The 23,805-nt window shown below is 50.0% G+C and overlaps 1 protein-coding gene, 1 long non-coding RNA gene and 1 pseudogene across 3 annotated transcripts in view; 2 read left to right on the top strand and 1 right to left on the bottom strand.

Annotated features, from left to right (window-relative positions):
• LOC308620770 (centrosomal protein of 78 kDa-like) overlaps positions 1 to 23,805 on the bottom strand; it is a 1,829,729-nt pseudogene that overhangs the window by 991,013 nt on the left and 814,911 nt on the right. The gene's annotated exons all lie outside the window — the stretch shown is intronic.
• LOC308620095 (BCL-6 corepressor-like) lies at positions 83 to 16,392 on the top strand. The gene is made up of 6 exons (XM_081239424.1): positions 83 to 647; positions 1,819 to 2,005; positions 7,609 to 7,766; positions 9,655 to 9,885; positions 14,784 to 14,950; positions 16,101 to 16,392. The coding sequence occupies exons 1-6, from the start codon at positions 168 to 170 to the stop codon at positions 16,285 to 16,287; spliced, it is 1,410 nt and encodes a 469-aa protein (XP_081095550.1). The 5' UTR covers positions 83 to 167; the 3' UTR covers positions 16,288 to 16,392.
• LOC308621109 lies at positions 16,408 to 17,837 on the top strand. The gene is made up of 3 exons (XR_014016403.1): positions 16,408 to 16,760; positions 16,931 to 17,087; positions 17,540 to 17,837. It is a non-coding gene; the product is annotated as an uncharacterized lncRNA (long non-coding RNA).

The following is a 23,805-nucleotide window of genomic DNA, read 5'->3' as shown; positions in this document are numbered from 1 at the left end:
TCACCCCTTAAAAGGATGCAACCCATTTCCAGGATCATGATTTCCCTTTTTTTTTTTTTTTTTTTCATGTGTTTTTAAAGCTAATATTGTGTGTCCTTACGTTATGGGCCACCTTGGATCCTTTATGGAAACATGTGAACATATATTAAAAAATAAAAAAGTAAAATATGGCCCTACAGCCACACCGGGATTTCATTGCCCTGAGAGAGGAGTTGGGGTGCATCAGTGACTTCCACGAAGCCTATACTTTCAAACAGGCTCCGGGCCAGCCAGTTTCCGGCTTAAGCAAGGAGAATGTTCCAGCGGTAACCAACAAGGAGAACCTGGTGACGCCGGTCTCGACTGCATTCCTGGAGCCGACCCTGGGGAGCGACGGCTCTGCGGTCACGTTCGGGAAAACCCAAGAGGATCCCAAACCATTTTGCGTGGGCAGTGCCCCACCGAGTGTGGACGTCACCCCCACCTACACCAAAGACGGAGCTGACGAGGCAGGATCAACCGATGGCAAAGTTCTGAAACCGAAGCCATCTAAGCTGGCAAAGAGAATCGCAAACTCCGCTGGTTACGTGGGTGACCGGTTCAAGTGTGTCGCTACCGGACTGTACGCAGACTCCCGTCAGCTCAGTCGGGAGGAGCGGGCATTGCAGGTGAGCCCCCACCACCCGAATTTCAGGAGCCTGACCAGTTGTCAGGTTTTTTTAATGTGTGAAGAGGAGGGGGCCGGGGGTATGATAGGGCAGGACACTGGGCTGATTTGGTTAATGAAGCTTAGGATAATTTAAATGTTTGAAATGTGTCCAGTAAGGGGACGTAAGTGGATACTTGAAGTTATTCTGTAGATTTTAAGCGAACTCCACTCGAATGCTGATAACGGAAGTTTTAATTATTGCGAAGGATGTCTAAAAGACTGCATGACATTTACCTATCGCTTTGATTTCTCTGCCGTTACTGTACGTTAACAAATATACCTAAAAGCGCTGCTTAGAATGCCTTACGTGATACTTGGTGGAGGTGTGTAGCGGCCGCATGTCTGTGAGATTCGTGCAATTTTTTTTTCCACCCAAAAAACAAACAAACAAAACAAAAACACAAACCTTGCTTAATGGGATAGAGTATGTATTTAACTTGCTAGTGAATGATAGATGTTGTATAGGAATTTCCTTAAGATATTTTACTTTTAATTAAAACACAAAGCCAAATTGTTTTGCAATGTTAAGAAAAAAATTGGTTTATGCTTATAAAAATGGCTGAAGTTATCTAAATGATCCATTGAGTGCCCATTTTAATTACATAGATGGAAGGATTACAAGAGGACAGTATTTTATGTCTACCCGCTGCTTACTGTGAGGTCAATTCTTCAAATTTTTATTACTAGAATCTTCCATAAACCTTTTGAGTTAAATTTCATTTCCAAATATACAAAGGGAAGTTTGTGGGCCATGGTCGTCTTTATTCACTGTGCATTTGTTTTCTTTTCTGTTGTGTTTTTGTTTCGCTTTCTTTGCGTTGTGTTTTTGTTTTGTTTTATTTACCTTCGAAAGAGAATGTCTGTCTGTATGCCACAGTGTATGTATGGCTATATATACACACCACATATATCTCTACATACGTATGGCTTTACGAATAAAGAGTGTGTGACTAGTTACACATAGACACTCTTACGTTTTATCGTTCAATTTTAAAATATCTCAGTTGTATCATAAATTGTGGTTGGTTTGGGGCAAACTTTTCTTTGAAGATACTTTCCTTTAAGGTAAGGGCAGTGAAATAGCTTTGGTGGTAAGGTGTGTCTTTTTTCCATCTCCGTTCTCTTTGTAGCGTGCAGTGATGCGCTTCTCAGAGTTGGAGATGAAAGAGCGAGAAGGTGGCCACCCCACGACCAAAGACTCCGAGGTGCGCAAATTCAGCCCCGCTGACTGGGAAAGGCTGAAAGGAAGTCAGGACAAAAAGCCAAAGTCGGTCGCCCCGGAGGAGGCCATTGCCTACCAGAACGACAGTGAGAGATGTAAGTGAACCCAGGCGGCTCGCGTGTGGTACCACGTCAGTGGGAACGGGGCGGTTCCGCTCCCAGTGCCGAGGGAGGTGAGAGGAAGCAGTACGCTTCCGACGGCCCAGCGTCTGGGTGCTGGCTGTTCGGAGAACGGGCTGCTCTGGCCACCCTTCCCAGCTGTGGATTGCAAGGCTGGCTGTCCTTTTGAGCGTTGCGGCATCCAGGAGTGAAGCACCTATGAAATGCTGTTTCCTGGCACGCGTCTCCTTTTTCCGGAGCAATGCTAGTCCTGTAGTTAGTAATAGTCTGATACAGTAGAGCAGAGGAATGGCAGTGCAGGACCTCCGGCGTAGCAGGTATGTGTTCTGTTGTGTAGCAGGTACGGACACGGGTTTTTGGTAGCAGTGGGATGACACTTGCAGCCAGAGCCAGACCCTCCAGAGTGACAGTCTCCTGTGGGAGGGGGTGGAGAGTACTCGTATTCTCCCTCCAGAGGCAGAGGTTTCGTTCAAGTGCGATGAGGGCTGATGAAGGCCCCAGAGAGATGAGCATCATTGTGTTCTGTGGAGGCTCGTTTGCAGCCATGAGGAGCTGACACCACGCTCCCAGGCCGTGGGACCAACGAGGCCGTTCTTCCCACCAGACGGCTGTGTTCTGTTCTGGAGGCCGAACTGGAGAGAAAGCTCGTGTTGGCCTCGAGTCACACTCTGCGGTCCCCTCGGCTGCTCCCCCACTGGGGTTGACTTCGGGCTTTGCCCTCGAGACTTCCTGGGCTAATGAGATGCGTTGGCAGCAAGTGGAGGTCTTTCTCCCGCTTTCTTCAGTGTGCGTGCTTGTGGCCTGTGGCCTGCAGCCTGCTCCGGACCCCAGAAACCTCACCGGTGATGGTGAGTGAGGGCACCTAGGTGAACGTCGAGGACAGGGTGGGCGTGCAATCCTCCTGAGACGGGACAGTCGGGGGTGGTGGGCACGTTTGGGAGGCCCAGGCCCTTGGACCCAGTCGTAGGGTCGGCGTTGGCCCGCACGCTTAGGTCGTGGGTGCCTGATGCAGTTCGGGAAAATTGTGGTCAGCAGCAGCGTGTGCTTCTCTCTGCTGCTTGGAGCACTGCCCTCCCCCAGCTCATCTTTGGGGTCAGACAAAGGCCTGTGGCCAGGGTTCTGGGTAAGCCACACCGGGACCGGTGTGTCCCACGTGGCTCCCGTAGAAGGGGATTTCTGGGGCTAGTCAGTGGCGGCCTTACCCGAGGGATGGGGCTCTTGATGTGCCTGGAGTAGACGATTCCGAGCTCCTCCCCCTCGGGATTGGAATGAAAAACGGAGGGTCCAGGCCACCCTGGAGTGAAGCAGCAAGAAGGCCTCCCTCCTTGCCTGTGCTCACAGCTGACACGCAGCCCTTACCCTCCTGAGTGGCCTCATAACTCAGCTCCTAGGGAAGTTTCTCAGAGAGATGTGGTAAAAGTGGGCAAGGCCAAGTTCACGGGGATGCACTTTTCTGAGGAGGGAATCTGCCTGTTGCGGGTGGATGGTGAGGGAGGCTGGAGGAAGGGAGCGGGCAGTTAACCGGCCTCGAGTCTTCTCGCCCTTTTCTCCAGCAACGTGGCCAAACCCAGGGTGGCCGCTGCCCTTCATGTCTCAGTGGCCTCACCCACCCTTCTTCCCAGAGACGTTAGTGTGCGTCCTTCCCAGTCTTTCCTGCTGACCGTGGAGACGAGAACTCGGTGTGGCTGATGGGGAGCAGGGCCTGAGCCCCAGATGATTCCGAAAGCCCCCTCCCCCCACCGCCTGCCTCCAATCTCAGACCGACCGACGGGTCTCTTCCTGGAGCACCCGGGACGTGGCCCAGTGAGCCATGAATCGCCACCATGGGAGGGCAGGAGAAGGGTTGGGGAAGGTGAGGGGCTCCGTTTGAAAGGTTGGGGCAATGGAGGTGGGTTCCCCACCCACCCTCTGTCTTGTAGAGACGTGGGGTTTGTAAATAGCTGGTCAGGAAAGGTCACCTGAAGGGGCCACTGTTCTTACTGCAGCCTCCACGTCCAAGGCCCAGCAGGTGTTCATTCCATTCAGCTGGATATGAACGGGCCTTCTTGTTCTTGGGCCATCACGTCTTCAGCTGATATGGGCTCAGGTCCTTCTCATGGGTGTCGGTGTGGCCGAGAGCCGAGCTGTGAGCACATGGGAGCTGGGGCGGGGATTTGGGGCGGGCATGGGTCCCAGAGAGGGTCCAGGACGCCTTCAAGATGCCTTCCCCCTTCTGAGGCAGCCCCTACCCATGGAGGGCCCAGGAGCTTCTAAGGTGGTGGGTGCTGTTTGCACGGCCCTGGTTGTCCTGGCGCGGGTGCATCTTGTTGCTAGGGGTTGTTTAAAAAAAGGAATTAACTTGAAAACACAGTGGCCGAGATACTCATTTATTCTTTATGATCACATGGGTGGCTGAGTGAAATTTTTATTTTGGAAGTTCACCAAATGAGTTTGGAGGTTCCTCAGACTTGGAAGTTCATCTCTAGGAACCCTCAGTGGCATTTGAAGATGGGGCGGGGCAAGGAGGCATTGGTCCCTTCCTTCTCAAACTTGGAGTAACCATCTCCCTTGCGAACCACTTGGCTGGGACAGGCCTAGGTCCTGCTCAGTGGCAGTGCCTGGCCAGGAGCTGGAGGAAGGCTCAGTCAAGGGGCTTCATGAAACTTCTTTGCTCAGGGAACTTCTCTTCCAGCTGAGCACCTGCACGTTTGTAAACTACTTTGGAACAGAGATCCCCTGCACTCCTTCTGTAGCGGGTGTAACTTTGAACAAGGTTAGCCCTGACTGGAGGTGCTATTACAGTTAAGCTACAGAGAAGGGGATTTTAATCCTGGGGAGCCTTGCAGCGACTCAGAACCCTCTCACCTTGTTTAGGCCTCACTGGGCATGGCTCAACAGTGGTGAGGGTGCTTTGTTGCCACAGTGACTTGTAAATGTTGCTGTGGTGATGCTTCTGTGAGGTGATGCTATGGTACAACCATAATGAATTTGGGATATATGTGCTGTGAGTCATAAGACCATGCTGCAGGGACCACGTTCACATCTTGCTTAGACTGGGTGACCAAGGGCACATGGCTTCCCACTTTTAGAAGGGCCAAAAGTAGCAATGATGGCAAAGCCTGATGGTTAGGATCCCCGTGCATCTATTTATCTCCCCATCTCTTTTGCCCTCAAGGGTCATCCTCGTGTGGGTCGTGGTTAGAACAGTCTTTGAGAAGCTCCAAGTGACACGGAGCCTCTACCCCATAGCTGGTGGCCATGGGCATCTTGGGCAGTCGGGGTGGGTGTCCTTCAGGGTTATTACTGGCCTGGGTAAGGTCACACTAGCGTAAGGTCTTGGGGGGCCTTAGCTGAGGGGAATTGAGATCTTTGCCCTAAAAGGCTCTGGGGTTGGGGGAAGGGTGGATGGACCTAGTTTGGAAAAAGAAACTTTCAACTTGGACATGGGGGTTCTTAAGGTAGCCCTTCCATCCCTCCATGGATCCCCTCCCACGGAGCTTTTAGGGAAGGCTGATTGGACCAGAGAAGTCCAATGGTGTAACCAGCAGGGCTCACCTCTTAAAATTTCCTACGTTTCAGGCCTGAGATTCAGGCTGGTCTGAAAGTCTTGGCATCTTTTGGTTAAAGGGATTTTTCCAGCCTTTCTCTGTGCTGAGCCTGGCCCGTGATTATGAAGCCCACCCTGGAGGGAGGCTAGCAGTAACATTCCCACTTTTTTTTTTTTTTTGCGGTATGCGGGCCTCTCACTGTTGTGGCCTCTCCCGTTGCGGAGCACAGGCTCCGGACGCGCAGGCCCAGCGGCCATGGCTCACGGGCCCAGCCGCTCCGCGGCATGTGGGATCTTCCCAGACCGGGGCACGAACCCGTGTCCCCTGCATCGGCAGGCGGACTCTCAACCACTGCGCCACCAAGGAAACCCAACATTCCCACTTTACAAGTGAAGGGGGCCGAGTTGTAAAGCGGCGCCATTCCTGCCCGAGTGTTTAAGAGGGTCACAGAGCAGCCCGAGTGAGAGTTGCAGCACGCCGTCTTCACCGGGCCTGCGGTAGCCTGGGCTGCATCACCCGTAAGCACAGGCCAGGAGTTTGGGGTTTCTCCTGCTGCCATGGCAGGAGACCCTCGCGGTTGGGGTGATTCCACCATTCCGGCAAGACTAGATGGGGATCTCTCCCACCTTGGGATACCCTTGGAGAAAAGCTAAGTGTGTTCCACCCTTGAGAACACAGGTCAGGCTAGCCCAGGCCAGGGTGAGGTTCATCCCCACAACTGGCTGCCATTAAATGCTGGGAATGCTCCCAAGAGAGGCTGATCAGGGGACCAGCCTGCTGAGCAGAAGTGGGAGTGATACTTGAAGTGGTCTAGGGAGAGGAGGAGGAATGCGAGCAGCATGTGAGGGGTGTGTCCATGATTTCATCTAGAAAAACGGGCTGTGGGAGCTTAGCTCAGGTGTTAACGAAATACCAAACTCATACACCCACCCCCACCCCCGGCCGGTGATGGACACAGGGTCATCTTCGGGGAACTCTTTAACAGCACAGTGATCATTATGGAATTATTTGTGTGTTAGAAACAATGTGACTAGCAAAGCAGTTGAACTGTTTCTTTGGCTAGAGCAAAAGTGAGGAGTGATGTTAGGCTGGGGTGATTGGAGGAAAAGCCCTAAGTGGATGCTAGATTGAGCAGAGGGGCAGGAGCAACACAGGCGGAGCTGAGGTGTGAGTACTTCAGCCCTGCCCGCCGCACCCCCCCACCCCACCCCCACGAAGGGGGTTGGAGTCTTGTCTTTGAAATGTCCTTAGATGCTTGTTGCCTGGGAAGGAAGGCGTGGAGACGTGCCAGGTGGGTGACTGGTGTCACTGTGGGCCTTCTTCCTAGACAGGAAATAGGAGCAGCCCCTCGATGGCAGTGAAATGCTTTCCCCCCACGGGTGTGGAAAGAGGACAGACGGACTTGTAGCAATCTGGTTGAGTTCTTTGAAATTGCCCTTGACCCTTGTGTGTGCACCAGGAAGCCTTTCCTTTCCCTTTGCCAGGCTCCTCTTGCCTTGGTCTCCCCAGCTTCCCAGCCTCCCACCATTCTTTCCCTACCCTTTTTCTTCACCCTCGCCCCTGCTGACCCAAGTGAACATTGGTGCTATGTCTGTGTAGATGGCAGTTGGGGGCTATTTGGTCTGTTGATGACATCAGCCTTTTTTGTTGACTAGCAGCTGTTTCCATAGTCATTTGTAGCTCTGCCCTGATTGGTTGGATCTTACTGTGAGGTCACTCACCCCCCCTTTAAAAGTAAGCCACCTTGGAGAGTTAAGCAGTTAGGGAGTGATCTCACATGCCTATAGACGGATGGTGTAGATGCCTCACCTTGACCCTTGAAGGATGGATTGTGAGTGGGCTACGCGCCTCATTTTCTGCTTTCTTTGCTGGTTGTGTTCAGCTGTCCTTCCTTTGGGACGTCTTTCTGAGGGTTTTGTGCTTCCGGCATGTGAGGCCCCTGGTCTCCAAAGGGGGGTGGTCTGTTGGTAGCAGATTGCCTTGGGCGTGGGGGTCCTGCCTGCTCCTGGTGACCTTTGTTCCCTCCTTTCCGGGTTGTCTCCCCTCCCCTAGGGGAGTGTTATGATGGAAGCAAACCTGACCGCTTCGAAGCCCCAGAAGACAGTGATCTTCCTGAGGATATGGACACGGAGCCCCCCAGAGAGTCCCCCGCCGACCAGGCGGCCCCGGACGCGTCACGCAGCCCCACCCTCCGGCTGAACAGAAAGCGCAAGGTGTCTGGCAATAGGAACCACACTGAGACCACTGTGCTCCCGGAGGACTCTCTGCTGAAAGCCAAGCGGAGACGGGTCTCCAAAGGTGAGCTCGGTTTGGCTTCGGGCCCGCAGGGCACCCTACGGAAGTCCTGGAGCGGAGCAGTGGAAAGTTCCAGTCCCACCCTGGATCCCTGGGGGGAGCCACTCACACCTCCCCACCCCCCACCCCCATCCCACCCCCCACCCCCCCAAAGCCAGTTGCCGGGGCTGGAGCCCAAAGGTGGCCAAAGGCAAATAGACCCCCTCCCGAGACTTGGTGACAAGTTCCAGCCAACACAGTGACCACACCCCTCCCCTCCCCCACCCCTGTTAGTGATGTGTAAGACAGTTTGTTCCCCGCACCACCACCCCCGCCCCGGGGGGCTTCTTCATTAATTTGTAGTTATTTCTCCATTAGCTGACTGGCCTGAGAGGGAAATGACAAACAGTTCCTCTAACCACTTAGAAGAGCCACATTATAGTGAGCTGACCAACCTGAGGTGTGCATTGAATTAACAGGGCTCCATCCCAGAAAGCAGCGCCGCTTGCTGCACCTTAGAGAACGGCGGGAGCAGAGAGCAAACCTGGCCGGCAGGGCAGGAAGGAAGTGATCCAGGCGGTTCAGCCTGCGGTCACCCCCCAGGGCAATAGCATCTCCGAAGAGAAACCTGGCAGGAAAAGGGCAGAGGCCAAAAGCAACAGCAGCTGGTTGGAGGAGTCCCTTAAATGCAGTGACAATGAACAAGGATACGCACGGGGCGGGGGGCGCTCCTGGAGGGTGGATCACCCGCCCTCTGTGGGAAACGGCCCTGGAGGGGACCTGAGCGCCATCCAAGTTGACAAGAGTAGCGTGTGGCGAGCGGGGAGTTTTCTTCCTGAGGTCCTTTCAGCCTGCACACTTCCTTATGGAATGGACAGTGAGGCGGGAGCTCGACTTCCTGGGCTGCTCCTCATCACCCAGCCCGCGGCTGGGCAGGAAGGGAAGTCTTGGGTGACCCCGGGCGCTTGTCAGTGCCGTCATTCCAGCCTCAGGCTGTCCCCAGTCGCCCTGTCCCGAGCACCCAGGCCCCCCACGGGTGGGGACGGGAGCGCACGAAGGGCTGGCTTCTGCCCTGTCTTGCGGCCCTTTGAAGCGACTTGCCATTTGGCGTTTCGTGGGTTAGCCTATTTGCCGGTTGAATGTGGGATGATTAACATATTAGCGCTTTGAAAACATAATTGGTATATCTTTAAAAACTGAAGCTGCTCCAACGATCAGTGCTAACAATGGGCTTTTCTTTCCTCACCGGCTACAACTGTGTAACGCCCGCTGCTTCTCCCCCTGACAGATGTGCTGTGCATGGACGAAGAAATGGATCGGCAGCCTTCGCCCCTGCCGCAGCAATACACCGACAACAGCGAGAAACCATCCGGGAAGCGACCGTGCAAAACCAAGCATTTGATCCCTCAGGAGCCCAGGCGGGGCTTGCCGCTGCCAGGGGACTCCTAGGTGGACAATGCGGATGGCAAGGTACCTCTTGCCCCTGGCTCTCCCCCGCCCCCCGGGCCCGTGCAGGCACATCCCGCCTGCCTGCTTCTCTGCTTCTGGGGACAAAGCTTTCCTTTTCCTGAACCCCTCCCCCCAAAACGTCCCTGCCCCTTCCTAGGGGACGTGTCTCCTGGGTGGTGGTGAAGTTTCCAGCTAGTAAAAATGCAACCCCTTCCTCGCGCCCCGCCTCCCCCAGACTGAGAGGAGGAAAAGTGCTTTCCTCCACTCAGGTTTGTAACTCAGGGAGGAGGCGAACCAGGCGGGTGGAGGAAGGACAGCCTGAAATGTGTGCGCTGCCTGGTTTCGTGATAGGTGACCGTCTGGAGATTTTGAAAGCGGCCTGAGCCCAGTTCCGGCTATGATCTTTCGCCGGCCAAGCAGGACCAGAAGCCCTTGGACTGTTTGCAGCAATTGTTACCAGCTTCCCAGGCCTCGCAGCTGACATGGTCAAGCTCCCCTCCAGAGACCACCCAGTCCCGCCCGATGCCACCGGAAGCGCGGAGACTTATTGTCAATAAGAACGCGGGCGAGACCCTCCTACAGCAGGCCTCCCGGCTTGGCTACGAGGTGAGCATCCTTGTGGGTGCCCCGGATCAGGATCCACCGGCTGCTGCTCCTTGGGTGGGGGACACACTGGCTGGGGATGGGGGGCGGGTCTCAGATCCCAGCCCCCTTCACGTGGCGGGCTGGGCTGGGTGTTCCAGCAGGGTGTTTGCGTTGGCTCCCGCTCACACTGCGGGCTCTTTGGTGGCTTGTTCAGTCGTGGTGTGAAAAGAAAGGCAGGCCTCTCTGATGTTCCGTTCCCGTTCAGGCAGGCAGGCTGCTTCGGCCAGTCTGGCTCACTTATCTCTGATATAAAATCTGACCTAACCCAGGGCTTGGCGACCAGGGGAATTTTAATGAGCCCTTTTGGATTCTGAATAGCAAGAAGGAGAGTAGTTATTAGCTCTACTAACTTGTGCTGTTTGGGGCAGAGTGATGCCCCTGTGGGGTAGCGGGTGGGAAGTGTCTGTGCAGAGTAGGGGTGGGAGTGGGGCAGACCTGAGCAGTCTCTTTCTGAGAGGGCACGGGAGCCGAGGGCTGATGGGCGGGGAGCAGGGCTTGAGCCTTGCACAAAACTCCCTGTCCACACTGCTGTATCCCAACCCAGCACGGCTGATGACAGTGATGGCCTCTATTGCTAGAGCAACATAGAAAGATAGCTGATATCTGCCTAAGCCCGTGTGATCTGTAGTAACTCCTTTCACCCTGTTAACATCTTCACTTGGGAGTAACGCGTACTAGCCCACTCTCGGATGAGGAAACTGAGCCTCAGAGGGGTTAGCTGATACCCGTACAGGTAGCAATCCAGCAGTGCTCCACAGCCCACCACGCTCCTCAGCAAGACTGGCTCACACTGGAATTGCCCTTTTGACAGTTCAAAACCTCTGTGAGACAGATGACTCTCTCTGCCCTGTGCAGTTCCCCCACCATACTTGTCAGTAGCAATTGTGATGTAATAGCCCACAGGGCAAAGGCATTTTTCTGTGCTGGCATCAGCCCTCTGGGAGTTGAATGGTGACAGTAAAACGCGGTGCAGCAGGCTGAGCGTGGAGGTGTGGCTGAGCACTGGGGTGGCAGGACCCAGGCTGGCCCGGAGCCCTGGCGCCCACACCCTCAGCCAGCTCTGTGCCCCTGTCCCCCGTCTCCCGTCGTGTCCCCCCACCCCGGTCCATAGTGCCGTGAGCCCTTGGAAGTGTGCCTGCCTTGGCCCTAAGGCATGACTGTGGGTGGGAAGTTGGAAGCACTAGGGCTATGCTTAGTTTGGGATGTTTTTTTGTTGTTGTTGTGGGTTGAATGTGCTGTTGTTTGTATCTACACGTCTCTTGGAGACCTCTCCATTAGCTAGAGAGCACTTTCTGGTAGTTAGCGCAGTTACTTGCAGGTGAAGTCCAAGGAGCACCCAGTTGGTTTCCCAAGAGCTGAGAGCGGGCGCCTAGGAGGACAGAGCAGATGTTGCACATAGTGTTGAGCTAGACCCCCCCGTGGTTGAGAAGATAGTCTCCTTGCTTCCAGCAAACGCTGGAGGTGGTGGGGAGACCCCTAACCCCAACTTTTGGGTTAGGGTTGAGAAAGTAGACTCCCGCTTCCAGCAAATGCTGGAGATGGGGGGGCGGGGTGCTGCTGCACCCGCCGTGGAGGGCGGGGCTCCGAGCCCCACCTGTGAACTTGGCATCATTTCCAGCAGCCTCCCTTTGGGACCAGAGAGGTCAAAAGACCCTCGTTGGTCCTCTAAGACAGTTTCCATTTTGGTTTGGTGGCTCTGAGGCCTGGACCAAGGGGCACTTGATCCATCCTTTTTTAGGCTACCTGGCCTTTGATTGCACAGGAAGCCTTGGGAATGTTTACGGTCGGATTTGTTTTTTTCTTCAAATGTAAATTTCAATATGTAGATTCCACAGATCACCAGTGTTGATGCTGAACATTGTGACAAGTAGATGAACGCTTTCAACTTTGAATCCAACTTTCTGGGATTTCTCTGGGCAGAATTTTAAATGTTGGGATGAAGGCCCAGTTGGGAGATGTGGCAGCTTCAACCTTTTCAAATTGAAGGACAGTTTGCTTAAGCAGATAAGGGTGTCGTTTGGGAGGGTTTTCCTGAAGTTTTGTCTTCAGCATTCTTGGTTATTTTCTTCTGCTTAGCCAAAGATACCATGTGCAGTATAAAGGCTGTCTGAGCTTTATGTCATGATAATGTGGTTCTGGAAGTTTAGAAACACACTCTGGCTTCAGATCCGAGTTAAATAGATCACTTGCGTGGCCAAAGACCTCAAACCTTTCCCTCCTGGGAAAAAGGCTTCTATTTCTTAGGCTAAAACGCTAGTGTGCAACCACATGCTTGTGCCTTTAGCGGTGATGGTTAAATTTTCTATGAATTGAATAAGTCATGTTTTTTAAAAAGTTAATGAGGCATTTAATTAACTCACAACGTCGGGCTTATGGCCTTTATGGTTACATTTTGCGGGTAGTGGCATTCGGCTTATAGCCGCTGAACAGAGAGCTGTCCGACAAAAGCAGTTTGACTTTGCTCTGGAATGGCTGGGCTGCCCTTCAGACACTCCCGTTTATTTCTAGCGGAGAAAATAAACCAAGGAATGTGTTGCGTCGACAGACTCGCCCCGCCTCTTCACCTTTCAGTTAGAGAAAGTGCTGGTGGCGACGGTTGCCATCCATTTAGAGGCCATCACCCTCTTAGCTAGGAGAGTGTAGTTAGCCCACTTGACCCCCAACAGAGAAGGCCTGTGGGGTGCTCGTCACAGCTGGATTGCATCCCTCTAACTGGGGCCCTCTTGGGCCTTTTGAATCTTCCCAGCTGACCAGGTACCAAAGACCTGAGTTTTAGGTCTAGTACTTCATGTTAATTGAACTTGGGGTTTAATATCTCTGGGCCTCAGTTTCCAAGTGTTGAATGAGGATAGTACTACCTTCCTTTCCTGGTAGCTCCTGGGTTCCTGTGGGTGACAGAAGACGTCCTCATCTGGGGAATGAGAAGCACTGTGTAAACAGTGGGATCAACGTGGTTGAGTTAGGACAGCCCGTGGCAAAAAGTCTGACCTGGCCGTGGGGCTACTGCTGCCTTTGCTGCCATCTTCCAGGAGAAGAGAGTTGACTTACCCACCAGCTTGGACGGCCTTTCATTTCTAGGTACCCTTGAATCTGCCCTAGTAGTGATGAAGGTTTCCAGGTGAAGGCCATGATTGTCACAGCAAATAAACCCTGGGTTGAGTAAAGTGATGTGTGCACAGCAGTTGGTGGCGTTCAGACCTGATCCCAGAGCCACGTGACAGGGCCTCTCCCTGGCTGGCGCACACAACTCATTAGCTTGCAGCCGTCCACTCAAGTCTGGCTAGTGAGGGCCTGCTAAAAGAGCAGCAGCTTCATGCGGTATCCTGGATACCAGGGCTCGGGGCAGGTGGCCTGGGAGCCCAGAGGATTGTGGGCTTTCTGGCAGGTTGGGATGTAAACGGAGAAACGCATTCGTGGGCGTGCCTTTTCTCTTCCTCCTCTTGTTTTGGAAGGGAGCTGCTGCAGTGACCTGAAGTAACAGGGCACCGATGGCCAGGTTTACCAGCATGCCCCATTAGGTTCACGTGGTAAGCAAATGGAACATTCTAGTTTGCTCCCAAGTGAGTGGTCACCTTTGATTGGCGTGTCCTCCAAAGGGCATAAAAGGTTTTACAGAACCCATCTCGCACTTATGGGCGGCTAGAATGACCCCCGTTTTAGGTTTAACAGATGAGTTACCTGAGAGATGTCACAAGGAGGCCTGTTCTGACCCCATCCCATCCCCCCTTACCCAGCAGACCATGTGCTGGGCTACATGCACGTTCTGCCTACTCCCAGCTCTCAGAACCTGACAGCTCTCTGCTGGGCACGACTTACCCAGTATAAACAGTATAACGTGTTTTCTGGTGGCAAATGCTTTCGATGTGTCTGAAAACTTTCTTAAGGTAATAAAACATTGAATAAGTTCCTGCTCTGCTTACTGGGAGTGGTTCATATTAATATTTTAACAAGCCAAAGAAATAAGGTTAATAACAGTGATTCTAATGCACAGTGTTGACACAGAACATCTCCAGGGGCGGGGGTGAATGTTTTATTTGATTCTTGAAATGTGGAGGTTGCAGCCTGTGGTGTATCAGGTTCCTGTCATTAACTTGAGTAAATATGAGAATATTAGACTGATTCTGCCCCGAGAGGGGGGAGTGAGGCAAAATAGAGGGTGGGGTTATTGGAGGCATTTTGTGTCATTCCTCGAGGATGGAGGGAGAGAGCTTCTCTTTAACTCTACTTAACGTACAGACGAGCATCTGAGGCCCAGGTTCTGATTTGGGGTCTTAACAGGGGGCGCGAGGATGTAGCTGACCTGTGTGTCCCTGCTTCTCTAAGCTGGGGAATGTTCTCTGGCTGATTTAAGCTCTCTTTAAGTGTTGGTCATCCATACTTTTATCTAAACTTGTGTTATCGTCCACTGCCACTGACTGAACAGACCCATCAAGTGAGAATGGTCTGTGCTTGGCAATGTGTCATCTAAGATGTTAGCAGCTGTGACACTTCTGTACTGGTCACGTCGGCCCCTGGGCTGAGGGCTTTCATCGCTATCCGAATGCGTCCTCTCAGCAGCCCTGTGGAAGCTTGGAGAAGTTCAAGGGTAACTTGCCCATGGCCAGGCCACTGGTGCAGCAGAGCCTTAGACAACACTGTCTGCATCTCCAAGCCCTTCTCACACACTCTCACCCCCGACCAGGATGCCTGCCGCCTGCCCGCGCCATGGTAGGCTTTTGGCCCCAAGGATGTATGCCTTTGAAAGTGGGCACCGCCAAGCTATGGGGAGGTCACCCTTACAAGGTTCACTGTATGGTTGTCTGATGGTATCTCCTCTCCTCTCCTCTCCTCTCCTCTCCTCTCCTCTCCTCTCCCCGTAGGAAGTGGTCTTGTACTGCCTGGAGAACAAGATTTGTGATGTGAACCACCGCGACAACGCGGGTTACTGTGCCCTGCACGAGGCTTGTGCAAGAGGTTGGCTCAACATCGTACGACACCTCCTTGAATATGGCGCCGATGTCAACTGCAGTGCCCAGGATGGAACCGGGTCAGTGGCGGTCTTGCTCTTGGCCTGGCCCTGCTGGGGCATAGGCAGTGGTTCTCAGGGTGTGCGGGGAACCCCAGAAGGAAAGATGGAGAGTGAGTGCCATGTAAGCACACTGGTGGTGGAGTCCTCTAGAATGGAATCGGACAGATCTTTCTGGCAAATTTACATAGAACTTTAAAACTCTGTGACACTCTTATGGACAGAGGTCCCTGAAAATGTTGAGCCTGCATGAATAATCAGGGGTGTTCTCTTTTAAGACCCTGGACTCTTCACCAGCATCTGTTGAATCTCACTCTTGAACATATATGTGAGTTGAAAGTTGTAGGAGTACAGACAGGTCCAGTGGCAACTGGCTTGATAGGACCTGCCGTGTCCACCCACATCCCCGGGCCTGGCCCCCACTCTGTCCTTGACCTCGGTTTATTGGCCAGAGGCCCAGGTCTGAGTCAGCCCAAGCATCTTCCTGGTTGTACCTGGGATGCCACCACGAGGCAGGGCACTGGGGCTTTCCTGACGGTCATAACATTAGCAAAACTGTAAGGTATTTGGTGGTTCGTGGTTTCCAAATCGCATCCTTTCTGGATGGGACTGTGGACAGTGTTCCTGACCCCAGCGGACACGGGCAGGAGGACTCTGTATCCTCCTGAGAACTCGCCCTGCCTGTCGACTGCTTCTGGGCGAGAGGGTTGATCACTCATCTCCAAGTTGGTTTCAGGAGAGGTTCCACTTTGCCCCCAGTTTCTTTGACAAACTGCACTTTTTGGGTTTTGTTTGTAATGGTATAACAATGGCTTGTCGTATCTGCTTCCGTGATGCTGGGATTCTTCCCCCCACCCCTCCGTACGTTACCTTCTTACAGTCTGTCACTATTTAAGTTCATTGGAAACGTTTTCATCTAGGCCTGAGTTCCTCCTTGGGCCATGCATTAAGAGAGATTTGCATTGAAGAATTAGGCCTGAGATGGTCCCTTCACCTGTCCCGTAAAGGGTTATGTGTTGAAATAACAGAGTAATTTGTCGCAGCGACCGTACACTCACCTCCTCGGTGAAATAGCGCGCCTACGAGGCTTGGCCGCACACGCTCGATTTTGCCCCGTGTCCTTAGAAGCAAGCGTCGCGTGCACGGGTGTAATCCCCCGCACCTCTCCTAGGCCTCTCCACGATGCTGTCAAGAATGATCATCTCGAAATTGTCCGCTTGCTCCTCTCCTACGGTGCTGTTCCTACCCTGGCTACATACTCAGGTAGAACCATCAAGAACGTGAACCACAGCGAACTTCTGGAGAAGTTCTTAACAGGTACGGCAGAGGTCAAGACACGGTCTTGTTCAAGCATCTAGACGGTGACTTCACAGCCTTTCACCTGGGTTCCCCCTACCCCCACCCCCCCGTTTACTCTAAGTGACCCTTTACTGGGAAAAGCGGCCCAACGTTAGTCTGTCCAAGAAGAGATACATACTTTGAGTTTTGCGAGGTGGGGGGCTGGAAAACTCTTAGCTAGCCAGGCTAGCTTTTGTTTGGCAGGCTGGGGCGGTGAGGCGGGCAGTCCCTCAGGAAGGCGGGTGGACGCGTGGGGAGGTTTCAGTCAGATACCTGGAGGCGTGTGCAGTGGGACTTGTCAGGAGGTGACACCAGCCCCAGCGTGAGATGTTCCCGAACTCCAGCAGCATTTGCCTCTTACCAGCAGGCGTTATCTTGTTTCTCTCTCTCTCTCTCTCTCCCCCTCTCTCTCCACACTGTTGAAATAACCTGCAGGCTCCTGACGACGGTAACCCCGGTTGCTCTTCGGAGTTCTCTGGCTGCTCTGTGTGTGGTGAGCAGCCTTGTTCGTTTCAGTTGGGCTTGTGGGGGTGGGGGTAGGGGTGGGGGTGGTGCTGTGAGCAGGGCTTGCTTGGGAAAGAATTTTTCCAGGGTCCTTTTTGGAGAACAGCTGGAATCTTGCTCCAGCTTACTGACCTCTCTCTTGTTTGCCCCCCCGGTTAGAACCAGATGATGAAAGTGGTTACGATGTTTTAGCAAATCCCCCAGGACCGGAGGACCAGGATGACAGCAACGAGGCCTATGGTGACCTATTGGAATCTGAATTTTCCGAAGACCCCGTTTTGCCGTGTTATAACGTCCAGGTGTCCGTCGCTCAGGGGTAAGCGTGGCCAGCGTGTGGTCGAGAGCCAGCCCAGCTGCTCTGTGGGGTGGCAGGAGTTAGAAATCCCCTTCAGCAGATGAGGGTGGATGGGTTGGGGGGTGAGTGAATTCCTCACCAAGTGTCCACCGACCTCACATAATGCAGTGGAACTTTTCCAGAAAAGTTTGGGGGATGGGAGGGCTCCCCAGCCAACTGCCCTCATTGGAACACACCCCTAGAGCCCAAAGGACACGGGAGTCAGCGACTGCAATTGCACAGTTTCAGTCACTAAACTCTTGGGGAAGGGATCCTCCCCAAACGGCTACCATAGGGGCCTTCCAAGGCGCGTGAGGTCCACGGGACAATACTGATGTGTACCCTCTTCTCGTATAAGATTAGAGAAAGCCGTATGTGGCACCTGGGATCTTATGTGTCTTCAGATTTGCTTAGATCGAGTCTTGTCCCCACAGTCGGGCCACTGTGCCCCATGACCAACCCTTCGGAGTGAACACATCAGGAAACCTTGCTCTGCTGTGTGTTGACCCCGGTGCTTAAGGAGTAGCATCCTCCTTGGACTCTGAGGCTGGGACCGTGTCTGCCTTTGTGGTGACATTCTATTCGGGATAGAGATGATAAAGCGTGGCAGGGTATCAGGAAGGATTGTACCACCTCCCTTCTCGAAAAAGCCTCACTCCCTGCAGCATTGAGGGGCGGGTTGGAGGTGTGGGAAAGGCAAGGAAAGCCAGGTGACCTCGAGTGTTTCTCATGCTCTCTCCGTGAGGGCCGGAGGAGAGGAGAGGTCAAAGAGGTGTTTGCCATCTCCCTTGGGTTGGCATACAGACTGGTTTTCCCCAGTGACTAGAACGGGGTGCACTTACTTGGAGAGGGGTGACCTGAGTTGTGGCCAGAGCCAAGGCAGCACTGGGGTGGCCTGCAAGGAGGCTGGTTCAGGGGCGCTGCTCCTGCTTTTGTCTAAGTTGGCTGATCTGCCCTAGGTGGTCTCTTAACACATGCACATGAGTCCAGAGTTCCCCCGCTAGAAGTAGATCTTCCGGGCTTCCCTGGTGGCACAGTGGTTAAGAATCCGCCTGCCATTTCAGGGGACACAGGTTCGAGCCCTGGTCCGGGAAGATCCCGCATGCCACGGAGCAACTAAGCCCGTGCGCCACAGCTAATGAGCCTGCACTCTAGAGCCCGCGAGCCACAACTAGAGAAAGCCCGTGCACAGCAACAGGCCCAATGCAGCCAAAAATAAATAAATTAATTAAATTAAAAAAAAAAAAGGTAGTAGATCTTCTAAGGACAGTGAGAAGTGGGGTGGGGGTGGGGTAATCAAAGTGGAAGTAGCAGGCCCTTTCACCGCCAGGAGACGGGTAGTTTATAGTTGGGAGCGCCTCTAATTTTGCCGGAAACTCAAACCACTGTCCTTTCTCTGGTGTAGGCCTCGTAACTGGCTGTTGCTCTCAGACCTGCTCAAGAAACTGCAAATGTCCTCCTGCATATTCCGCTGCAATTTTCCAAATGTGGAAATTGTCACCATCGCGGAGGCCGAGTTCTACCGGCAAGTGTCAGCAAGTCTCTTATTCTCTTGCCCCAAAGACCTGGAGTCCTTTAATCCGGAAAGTAAGGAGCTCTTAGATGTGGTGGAGCTCACGAACGAGCTTCAGACTCTGCTGGGCTCATCCGTGGAGTGGATCCTCCCCAGAGACCTGGACTCAGACGACGCCTGGTGAGCTCGCCGGGGCCCGCCGTGTACAGTGTGTCATGGTGTTAATCCTTGTGCATATGTGTCCTAATACGACTATTTCTGTAAAGAAAGGACACGATGAGACACGACTCCAGTCGGAAGGACTTTGAAACATGTTTTTTTCTTTTTAAAATTTTAAGTCAGTTTTTATGAAGTTGTTAATAAAGTTTCTTTACTTTTCAATGTACACATGCTTCGGAATATGTTTGTTTTTACTCGGAACAATTGTTTCTTTTCTTTTTTAAGGAGAAAAAAAAAAAGGCAAAGGAGCTCCACACTTTGACTTAATTTCATACAAAGCTCCGACGACAGAGGCCATAACTGTTGAGAGTTGCTTTGGGGGCAAATTAAACCAGTAAAATTTTAAACTCTTCCTCCATATTAAAGGGATTGAATAAATTGGCCACTTTGGTGCACCTGTGTCCTGCGAATTGTCCAGTTGGAGATGGAGGTTTAGGAAGTGAGTTTCAGTCTTGTTTAAGTCTCTTCCCATCAGACTGGTCTCGTGATTTCCTACACACCATGTTACTTCCTGTCTACCTTTCCTTGGTGTTGTTCATGCCTGGATTGTCTCCTGTACCTGCTGAGACCTTGGTCCATTCTCATTTGTACCATGGAAGTTTGTCATGCTGGATACTGTCAGAACTAATTTTACTTAAGTTTGTGTTAAGGTGCAAAGCACACGTTTTGTATATTTTCTGTTTTTTGTGTTTGTCTATATTTTATGGTTTAGCTTCAAGAAATATTATGGGAAGGGAAATAGCAAGATGTAAAGAGCAAAAAAGTCATCATTCTCTTTCAATTGTTAGAACATCTATCTGCAATCATAATTATGATGCACTGTGGTATGTGTTAAAATAGTAAATACATGTAACGTCCCGTAGGAGCAGCAAACTCTGGTGTTGGTGAGGGTGTGTCATGGAAGTAATCACAAAGCAGGTGACTGTTGGTTGGGGTCCTGCAACATTAGTGTGCCTTCCCTGTGTCCAGTAGTGGTCTGGAGGGGTCAGGAAGGCTGCCTTTGAATTTGAGGGAACAGAGGGTTTGAGGTCCTCTCTCTTCTATTGCTCTAGTACACTGCATAGCAGCAGTATACTGGGTTTACAGTTGACGTTTAAATCGCTGATTGATCATTAAGATTGGGATGTATCTTTGGAAATGAAAATAGGAAGAATCGTATGCTTTTTCTTTTTTTTCTTTTTTTTCCTATATCTGAAAAGGTATGTAGTACTTTGCTGAGTGGTTGGGAATAAAGTTTGCAGTATTCAGTGTATTCAGTTTTAGTATCTAAATAGAATTAAACTGTTGCTGTAAAGTGGAATAGCACTTTGTTACTGACAAGTTTTAGAATGCATCTGTTCGTCAATTACCTGTTTGGGAAGATTGTAGTTAATGATTTTGAGAATGTGGCTATAAACCTCCAACTGACTCAAGAAAAGCAAATAAGTCAAGATTGACAAATGTATAGGCTCTTCATCTTTTGTGTGTGTGGGTTTTTTTTTTTCCTTTTAGTTATTTGTCAAGGTATAAAGAATTCTATCACACTTAAGACAAGTTAAGTAAACGTCACGGGGTGTATTCTGACATGGCATGGAGCAGATCACATGGCCTAGATCTTAAAGGTGATTTTATGTTTAAACTTTCATGAAAACATATGTGATTGAAACACATTAATATATTGATACAGAGGGCAGTTAATTTTTGTCTTTTTTTTTGTGTGTGTGTGGTACTGTTGTGGCCTCTCCCGTTGCGGAGCACAGGCTCTGGACGCGCAGGCTCAGCGGCCATAGCTCACGGACCTAGCCGCTCCGTGGCATGTGGGATCTTCCCGGACCGGGGCACGAACCCATGTCCCCTGCATTGGCAGGCGGACTCTCAACCACTGCGCCACCAGGGAAGCCCTAATTTTTGCCTTTTGATACATGTGAGCACAGCTTTCATTTTGCTGAAAGAATATGACCAGTTTTCAGTTTGGGATTCTACCATTTAGGAAAGATAGTCCACTTAATTTTAGAAATAAGAGATTTAATATATAATACCTAATAATACTTTTATGTATTTTTTTACTGAAAACATTTATTGTAATACTGTGAAGAAACTATGCCATTCTAGTCTTCAAGACTTAAATGAATCAAGTGTTTATTAGCTGTTGTAGTTTTTAAACTAATAAAAGTCAGTACATCAGCAATTTGTAAATACAGTTTTTGAAATAATGCCTTAACAACTTTACAGTGGTTATAATGACTGTATTTAGGCCTAAAGTTAGTTAATAATTTGACATGAAGGCTTTTTAATAGTTTGATGGTGCAGATCAGGGATAGGTAAACTCTGGCTGGTGGGCCAGATCCAGCCCGTCGCCTGGTTTTGTAAAGGAAGTTCTTCTGGAACATAGTCGCACCCATTGTTTACGTGGTAGTTATGGCTCCTTTCACCCTACACCAGTGGGGCCGAGTAGTTGCAACAGAAACTGTATAGCCCACAAATCTGGAAATGTTTAAATTTAGATTTTAAAAATTGAAAACTTCTTTGAGCCTATACAGGGCAAGTCCATTGACCCCTGAGGTAGAAAACAGGAACTTGGGTGCGGAAGCCAAATGGCCTAGGTTCAAATTCCCTTTCTCCCATTTCATAGCTAGTGACCATGGGCAAATCACTTAACCTCTATGCCTCATTATGAGGTTTAAATGCACTTATTTGTATAAATAGTGCCTGGCACATACTAAGCTCTGTGTAAGTGATTGCTGTTGTTTCTGCTTGGAGCTTTAATAAGTTATTGTTAATAGAAAAATGACACTAATGATTTTCCTTATAGAGTAACAAAGGCACTTTGAGTCTTTTACATTTTCAGGAATGTAATAAGACTTTTTTCATTGGCAGTCAGTGTTCCCTGTTACCAAAATTTACTTTATGAATATAAAGAATTGAATATCTTCAAGACAGTACTTTTGCTTAAATGTCAAACCATTATTTTCCCAAGGCACATCAAACTGGCTCTGCATAGTCCAGGCCTCTAAAGCTTGTGTGCACACCCTAGGTAGCATGTGAGATACATTTTGTAAATATAGTTTTTTAAATAAAGCTTGAGACTTCCCTGGCGGTCCAGCAGTTAACACTATGTGCTCCCAATGTAGGGGGCTTGGGTTCGATCCCTGCTCAAGGAACTAGATCCCACGTGCCTGCCATAACTAAGAGCCCACATGCCACAACTAAAAGATCCGGCATGCTGCAACTAAAGACCCGGCACAGCCAAACAAACAAACAAGCAAATAAATAAATAAATCTTTATAAAAAAATAAGTAAAATAAAATAATGCCTTTGGAGTTAGGAAAAGAAAATATTAGAACATTTTTACCTTTGTATTATTTTTAAAAATCTGTGTAGTTTATCATGTACATAAATTATATGTATGGAACTTTGTGTATATAATTTGTTAATAAATAAGATGCATATTAAAAAGTTTTCTTATGATTTGCCCAGTCAGGTGTTTGGAGGCCATTGGAGGACAGGATGATGAAATATAGGGCCTCAGCAAAGATAGAATTTAGAACCAATTCCCTGACTTAGAAGATAAGGAAAATAATTCATAGACTGTAATTGAGTTGTCCAACTTTACATAAGTGTTCAGAAACAGGAAATGCAGTGGCTAGAATCTAATCACTGACCGAGCAGAATCTGGGTCACTCACTGGACTCGTAAACCAGAAGTGACTGTTGAAGTTCTCAGGTTGATGCTCCTGGCATATATGCTTGATCTGTGTGTGTGTGTGTAAATCTCTGACATAAGAAGCCATACTCAGGCACACCCTGTTTCCTTATTCAAGCATCTTAATTTCATCCCATTAAATCTTTGAAGTATCAGACTACCAGAAGGCATGAAGAAACCTGGGCTGAGAGTCTTCATTCCAGGAGACGTGATCTTGACTGCATGGCTGGTTTGAGGCGCATCACTCTGAACTGCAACCCGCTCATTGGTGACCTGGGTGCAAGTGCTTTGGCAGAATCTCTTAGTGAGGATTTATGGCTTAGAGGGAAATTCTAAAATTGAAAATATTGAATTTTTAATATGCTTAGCTTTTGGCATGATACTATTGTGATAGGATGTTTTAAAGCCTCATTTTACTGATAGCTTTTATTTTGCTTTTCAACTTTCTCTAAGAGTTGCATATATCCTTTACAGAAAATACAGAGTTACAAGAGAACCTATAATTTTAATACCCAGATATAATCACTGTTCATTTTGGCGTATATACTTTCAGTCTTTTTTTCTTCTACAAATATATATGTACACTTAGGGATTACAAAAATAGAATTGTAGTATACTTGCTAGTTCACATTCCTGCTTTTTTCACTTAAAGATGTATCATGTAGTATTGCGTCGTATTGATGTCCCATAGTTTAATCAATTCTTTGCAATTCTATTTAGACAGTTTGCTTTTCCCTGTCAGAAACAATGTGAATACGTTGTATATACATCTCTGTGTCCATCGGGATTACTTCTGTAGAATAAGGTACTACAAGTGGAATGACTAAGTGTGACCTATTTTTAAGACATTTGATACACATGGCCAAATTACCACCCAGAAAGGCTATGCCAATTTGTAGTCCACCCCAACAGTAGATGGGAAGCCTGCCTCTCACAAACACTGGCCTGTAGCACTTGTAAAAAAATGTGAAACTACAAAAATGAGTACCTGTCCATTTTCTATGCAAGTGGGATTACTCCAAATTTTATAACTTTTTTCAATTAATTTAGTATGAGCATTTTAGCAAGTCAGTAAATTTGCATCTCCTACATCATTTTTTGTGATTGTTCAGTATTCCATTATATGAATATGCCACAGTGCACATAGCTTATCCATTCTTGTATATAAGCTTTGTCCAGTTTTTCAGTTACAAATAGTACTCTGATATATATCCTTACCTATATCTCTGACTATTTCTTTTGGTTAAATTCTTAGAAAGAGAGTTGTTGGATCCAAAGGGTATAGAC

Source organism: Mesoplodon bidens (genome assembly GCF_964165515.1).
Source record: "Mesoplodon bidens genome assembly, chromosome: 7".
Taxonomy (NCBI): domain Eukaryota; kingdom Metazoa; phylum Chordata; class Mammalia; order Artiodactyla; family Ziphiidae; genus Mesoplodon; species Mesoplodon bidens.
This window is presented reverse-complemented; position numbering and strand designations above follow the sequence as displayed.